This window comes from Pristiophorus japonicus, chromosome 11, assembly GCF_044704955.1.
Source record: "Pristiophorus japonicus isolate sPriJap1 chromosome 11, sPriJap1.hap1, whole genome shotgun sequence".
Lineage (NCBI taxonomy): Eukaryota > Metazoa > Chordata > Chondrichthyes > Pristiophoridae > Pristiophorus > Pristiophorus japonicus.
Genome location: NC_091987.1, coordinates 12,230,995 through 12,238,469, shown reverse-complemented (window position 1 = coordinate 12,238,469; position 7,475 = coordinate 12,230,995). Strand labels below are relative to the sequence as shown.

Here is a 7,475-nt window from a genome sequence, read left to right as displayed (position 1 = left end):
ATGGCCTCTTTCTGCGCTGCAAATTTTTATGTTTCAATGGCCCAAAGTTTCCACATGATTTGCTCCTGATTTTTAGGAGCAACTGGTGGAGAACGGAGTATCTTAGAAATCGCAATTCTCTACATTTAAGTTTTCTGCAGTTCTAGTCAGGTAGAACAGTTTCACTTTTGAACAGAATTTTTTTTTCAAAAGAGGGCGTGTCCGGCCACTGCCGCTTGATTTGAAAGTTTCCACAGTGAAAACGTACTCCAAACTAACTTAGAATGGAGCAAGTGAAGATTTTTGTAGGCCTGAAAAAACCTTGACTACGCATTAAAAAATCAGGCGCAGGTTACAAATTAGGCGTCCAGAACGAGGTGTGGGGGGGAGGCGGAAGTCATTACATTCTACAATAAATCCTTAGTTATACTTATACAAATATTATACAAATAATTCCAACCTGAATAAAAATTTATAAGCAAAGAAAAGATTAAATAAACCATGTTCCTACCTGTGTGAAAGTGCTTCAGGCAGGGAGAAGGCTGCAGGAAGCCTCACAAGTTGATGCAGCCGTTCCCGACGGCAGGGGTGGGGGAGGCAGCCATTCCCGATGGCAGGGGGGGGGGGAGGCAGGGAGGAGGCAGCCGTTCCCGACGGCAGGGGGGCGGGGAGGCAGCCGTTCCCAACGGCAGGGGGGGTAGGAGGTAGTGAGGAGGCAGCCATTCCCGATGGTAGCGGGGGGGAGGAGGCAGGGAGGAGGCAGCCGTTCCCGACGGCAGAGGGGGGGAGGAGGCAGTGAGGAGGCGGCCATTCCCGACGGCAGGGTGGGGGGAAGCCCCCCTGCCATCGGTTGGGCCCGTCGGGAAACGGCTGCCTCAACTTCTGAGGCTTCCTGCAGCCTTCTCACTGCTGCAAGAAGCCTCAGTGCTGATCATGGAAGGGCAATGTGGTTTTATTAAAAAATGTTAAAAATTGAACAGCTACAAAGAACTACAAAAATGGGCGAGTGCCAATGTTTCCTTCACACTGCGCGTGTGCGAACGCTCCAACCCGCATGCGCAGGGTTGCCGGCACGAAAAAAACTCATTTAAATGGTACCCGCCCCCTCCTACTTACAAAATCGGCGCGAGTGGTAGGCTCCGCCCCCTGGGCGCCGCGTCAAGCTGACATCGAGCTGCAAAGCGCTCGAGAATAGCGCGTTTTTTTTCAGGCGCCGTTTTCGGCGCGAAAAACGGGCGCCCAGCTCGGAGGGGTGCCTGTTTTGCCGCGTGTGGAAACCTGGGGCCTATGTTTCTAAGTGGTGGGGTTGAGGAAGGAGAGTCATCAGCCAGGTGCAGAGCGGATGGCCCTTGTCTCTGAGCTGTCACCCTCGGGTTTGACGTGGTGGCTGGAAGATTGCTGGCAGACCAGACTTGCACAGAAGAAAGGCACCATGATCGCTGCCATTCACCATCATGATGTACTGAGCACGGTCACACAAGAACTGCTCATTAAGTGAGTGGTAGCGTTTGCGGTTGTGGAACATCTCAGTACAGGTATATGGTGACTGCAAAGCCATGTGTGTGCAGTCGATGGCGCCCTGCAGCATGGGGAAGCCTGCTATCCTGCCAAAGCCACATGCGCGCTCGTCCTGCTTCTGTCTGTTCAGAGAATAAACAATGTGGTCCCTTCTCCTTGGGCAGAGAGCTTATGTGACCTCCCGGATGCCGCGATGGACAGTGAACTGGGAGATGGCAGGCAGTGACTAGTGGGGTGCCGCAGGGCTCAGTGCTGGGACCCCAGCTCTTTACAATATACATCAATGATTTAGATGAAGGAATTGAGTGTAATATCTCCAAGTTTGCAGATGACACTAAACTGGGTGGTGGTGTGAGCTGTGAGGGGGTCGCTAAGAGGCTGCAGGGTGACTTGGACAGGTTAGGTGAGTGGGCAAATGCATGGCAGATGCAGTATAATGTGGATAAATGTGAGGTTATTCACTTTTTAGGGGCAAAAACGCGAAGACAGAAAATTATCTGAATTGCGGCAGATTAGGAAAAGGGGAGGTGCAATGAGACCTAGGTGTCATGGTTCATCAGCCATTGAAAGTTGGCATATGGGTACAGCAGGCGGTGAAGAAGGCAAATGGTTTGTTGGCCTTCATAGCTAGGGGATTTGAGTATAGGAGCAGGGAGGTCTTACTGCAGTTGTACAGGGCCTTGGTGAGGCCTCACCTGGAATATTGTGTTCAGTTTTGGTCTCCTAATCTGAGGTAGGACGTTTTTGCTATTGAGGGAGTGCAGCGAAGGTTCACTCGACTGATTCCTGGGATGGCAGGACTGACATATGAGGAGAGACTGGATCGACTGGGCCTGTATTCACTGGAGTTTAGAAGGATGAGAGGGGATCTCATAGAAACATATAAGATTCTGACGGGACGGGACAGGTTAGATGCAGGTAGAATGTTCCCGATGTTGGGGAAGTCCAGAACCAGGGGACACAGGATAAGGTGTAGGCCATTTAGGACTGAGATGAGGAGAAACTTCTTCACTCAGAGAGTTGTTAACCTGTTGAATTCCCTGTCGCAGAGAGTTGTTGATGCCAGTTCATTTGATATATTCAAGAGGGAGTTAGATATGGTCCTTACGGCTAAAGGGATCAAGGGGTATGGAGAGAAAGCAGGAAAGGGGTACTGAGGGAATGATCAGCCATGATCTTATTGAATGGTGGTGCAGGCTCGAAGGGCCGAATGGCCTACTCCTGCACCTATTTTCTATGTTTCTATGAAACGAAGCCAACGGCTCCAACAAAAAGTCTCATGGGAGAAGCTCTGACACGGCAGTGATGTTTGGAGATGGGGAATCGGCTGCCGGGTTTACAGGCTGCTCCATATCCTTTTCCACTGAAGTCAAACATGCTGTAAAATGAGCTGCCTATTTTGTGCTATTACTGCCCAGGCTAAGTTTCTACCCTCATTGCCTGATGTTTGTGAGTCACTAGGGGCAGGATTTCGATACACTCGCTGTACCGAGTGCTCATTAAGCCCGGATCAAGAATTACCATGAAGTATCACATGCCCTTCATGCCCAGGGCGTGTGGGTCCCGCCAGATTGGGTCTGACAGCGGCAGCTGGAACCATGCGTCAGATTTTCCTGTTCCTGTACCTGGTGATATTGGGTCTCCTAAGCACAGCACATAGAGTAATACTGGGCAGGGAGGACTGCATGCCTGTAAGGGATCCCGCCGAATATCCATCCAATAATGGAATAGACGCAAATGGGAGTCAAGGCTCCCTTACAAACTGTGCGAGCCTCGCTGTCTGATTTTGCCCCCAAGTGATCCAATATGCCCAGGGAATTGGGTCTTATAACAGGAGCCATGGCTGCCAGCATGGGCTAGGTTGCAAATGACAGTAATCACCATTCATCATTCATCGCCACTGCATCATGTTTCTTTTGGCTTTTTGTTTGATACTTAGGGAGCTTCACTTTCAGTTTTGTCAACATGCCCAGCTCTGAATAGAATTTTCCCTTTCAACATGAGATAAGAATGTAAGAATTAGCAGCATGAGTAGTTCATAAGACCCATCGAGCCTGCTTCACCATTCAATAAGGTCATGGTTGATCTTCGACCTCAATTTCACTTTCCACCCAATCTTCATATCCCTTGATTTCCCTAGAGTCCAAAAATCTATCAGAGACTTGAATATACTCAATGATTCAACATCCACATCCCTTTTGGGCTAGAAAATTCCAAAGATTCACAACCCTCTGAGTGAAGCCATTTCTCCTCATCTCAACCATAAATGGCCAACCCCTTTATCATGACACTATGCCCCCTAGTTCTAGATTCTCCATCCAGGGGAAACAACCTCTCAGCATCTACCCTGTCCATTCCCCGCAGAATCATATATGTTTCAATGAGATCTCCTCTCATTCTTCTAAACTCCAATAAGTTTTCAACTTATTTTTCTACATTTCGGTATAGCAAACCCCCCACCCCAGACGCCAGCAAGCATTTTTAACAAGCCACTAATTTGGCATTTATTTTGCAATTTAACTTTTCACCACTTTACGTATGAGAGAGTTTACATAAATGCCAGTGCTCTTCACCACTTTATCCCTACATAGTTTGTTTAGCACTTGAATTCCTGAAGGAGAATATACCCAACAGTGCATTTTATTATAAGGCATACATTTTGACTGCAGTTTAACATTAACCATTACCAGGGTACGGTAGTGTAATATTTATGAGACTGGATTAGTAATCCAAATGGCTTGGACGAATAATCCAGAGAATGTGAGTGAAAATCTCACCATGACACTTGAGAATCGGAATTCAGTAAAAGTGACCATGATGCTATTGGATTGTGTGAAACACCCTACTGGTTCTTTAGGGAAGGTCTTATCCAGTCTGGCCAATATGTCCCACAGCAACTGGTTTACTTTTCAATGCTCTCTGCAGTGGACTAGTAAGGGCAACTTGGGATGCAGAATAAATGCCGGCCTTGCCAGCGACACCAACAATCTGAGAATGAGTAATTTAAAAAGAATGAAAGACTCAGAAACTCAGCATGAAGTTCGCAGTTTTAGCCCAGATTTGTCCTCACAGCAAAATGCTGGAAACACTCGTGCAGAAAATGTGGTTTTAAACGTGTGTAAGTGTGTCAGTGTATCAGTGACCTGGAAAAATGACACAGTCCCTGCGTCATAGTCCAACTGAACTCGGATCCTGCTGATAGAGGGCTTCACTGGTAGCCGTGTAGACTGCTTATTATGACAGGCTGACAGGGTACTAATGCAGAGATGCAAGCTCCAGGATTTTGTGCTATTTCGAAGATCAGAGTTGCTACCCATCTTCTGTATGCTCCCATAGGCGATCCCTATTCCCCACCAATTACCATTAGTTTCCACATCCCAAGAATGGCATCCTGAGAAAAAACTCTGGGAGCAGAGGATTTGAGAGTAGGTTTTAAACCTCCCTGGGTTACTTGGGTAGGACTGTTCCTGATAAGTGTAGGTCACTGATGTCAGATCATCAGACAGAATCAAGTGCTTGTTTGCAGTCATTGGATCCAGCATCATCCGTGAACATTCCCCTAGAGAGGCAAGGAACATGTTTATCAGATCAATGATTGACAGCTGCAGGGTGACATTGACAGTATTTCCCAGATAGTGGAGGCCCCGTATAACCTCTCACACTGTATTCTGTACACTTAACTATACATCGATCAATCAGTATCCATGTTTGCTTCGCAGCAAACGAGTCAAAGGTGGGCAGAGGAAACATTACAAGGACACCCTCAAAGCCTCCCTGAGAAAGTGCAACATCCCCACTGACACCTGGGAGTCCCTGGCCAAAGACTGCCCTAAGTGGAGGAAGTGCATCTGGGAGGGCGCTGAGCACCTTGAGTCTCATCACTGAGAGGATGCAGAAATCAAGCGCAGGCAGCGGAAGGAGCGTACGACAAATCTGTCCCAACCCTCCCTTACCCTCAACGACTATATGTCCCACCTGTGACAGGGACTATGGCTCTCATATTGGACTGTTCAGCCACCTAAGGAATCATTTTAAGAGTGGAAGCAAGTTCTCCTCGATTCCGAGGGACTGCCTATGATGATGATGTTGATTAGTGTCAGTGTCCCATTGCTGTCAATTCAATATATTCAAATTTGTCACAAATTAGGACATTCATATTAGTTTTTTTTAATGTAGAAGAAATCCCTCAACAACATTTCTCAGACGGTTTTTATCATTTATAAATTTTTGAAAGCGAAATCATGCTTGACAAATCTTCTAGAATTTTTTGAGGATGTAACTAGTAGAGTGGATAAGGGAGAACCAGTGGATGTGGTGTATCTGGACTTTCAAAAGGCTTTTGACAAGGTCCCACACAAGAGATTAGTGTGCAAAATTAAAGCACATGGTATTGGGGGTAATGTACTGACGTAGATAGCAGACAGGAAGCAAAGAGTAGGAAAAACGGGTCCTTTTCAGAATGGCAGGCAGTGACCAGTGGGGTGTCACAGGGTTCAGTGCTGGGACTCCAGCTATTTATAATATACATTAATGATTTAGACAAAGGAATTGAATGTAATATCTCCAAGTTTGCAGATGACACTAAGCTGGGTGGCAGTGTGAGCTGTGAGGAGGATGCTAGGAGGCTGCAGGGTAACTTGGACAGATTAGGTGAGTGGGCAAATGCATGGCAGATGCAGTATAATGTAGATAAATGTGAGGTTATCCACTTTGGTGGCAAAAACAGGAAGGCAGAATATTATCTGAATGGTGACAGATTAGGAAAAGGAGCGGTGCAACGAGACCTGGGTGTCATGGTACATCAGTCATTGAAAGTTGGCATGCAGGTACAGCAGGCGGTGAAGAAGGCAAATGGCATGTTGGCCTTCATAGCGAGAGGATTTGAGTATAGGAGTAGAGAGGTCTTATTGCAGTTGTACAGGACCTTGGTGAGGCCACACCTTGAATATTGTGTACAGTTTTGGTCTCCTAATCTGAGGAAGGACGTTCTTGCTATTGAGGGAGTGCAGCGAAGGTTCACCAGACTGATTCTCGGGATGGCAGGACTGACATATGAAGAAAGACTGGATCGACTAGGCTAGGATGATGATGATGATAATTCACTGGAATTTAGAAGAATGAGAGGGGATCTCATCGAAACATATAAAATTCTGATGGGATTGGACAGGTTAAATGCAGGAAAAATGTTCACGATGTTGGGGAAGTCCAGAACCAGGGGTCACAGTCGAAGGATAAGGGGTAAGCCATTTAGGACCGCGATGAGGAGAAACTTCTTCACTCAGAGTTGTAAACCTGTGGAATTCTCTACCACAGAAAGTTGTTGAGGCCAGTTCGTTAGATATATTCAAAAGGGAGTTAGATGTTACCGCAATGGCTAAAGGGATCAAGGAGTATGGAGAGAAAGCTGGAGTGGGATACTGAAGTTGCATGATCAGCCATGATCATATTGAATGGTGGTGCAGGCTTGAAGGGCCGAATGGCCTACTCCTGCACCTATTTTCTATGTTTCTATTCTTCAAAGAGGCTAAAGCTCTTGCTATTTGCATGGGTAAGAAAAGGATGAGGAGCAATAAAAGGAGGCAAGTTCAGCCAGGCAGCACAGAAAGCACACAGGAACCCAGCATTCTCTGCAACAACAACTTGCATTTATATAGCACCTTTAACATAGAAAAACATCCCAAGGCGTTTCACAGGAGCATAATCAGAAAAAACTGACACCGAGCCACAGAAAGAGACGTTAGGACAAATGATCAAAAGCTTGGTTGAAGACAAAGATTTTAAGAAGGAGAGGGATGGAGAGGTTGAAGGAGGGAATTCCAGAGCTTCGGGCCATAGGAACAGGTGTGGCCATTCAGCCCCTCGAGCCTGTTTTGCCATTCAATTAGATAATGGCTGATCTGTATCCTAACTCCATTTACGTGCCTTGATTTCCTAACCCTTAATATCCTTGACTAACAAAATATCAATTTGAGTTTTGA

At 46.6% G+C, this 7,475-nt stretch overlaps 1 protein-coding gene across 1 annotated transcript in view; it reads right to left on the bottom strand.

The window, feature by feature from the left end:
* Positions 1-4,478: 4,478 nt before the first annotated feature.
* The window catches only part of LOC139275505 (E3 ubiquitin/ISG15 ligase TRIM25-like), a 50,058-nt gene continuing 47,061 nt past the window's right edge, over positions 4,479-7,475 (bottom strand). The window contains exon 7 of the mRNA XM_070892675.1: positions 4,479-5,056. Within this exon, the coding sequence (XP_070748776.1) occupies positions 4,527-5,056 (530 nt within the window). The 3' untranslated portion in view covers positions 4,479-4,526. The remainder of the gene's footprint in view (positions 5,057-7,475) is intronic.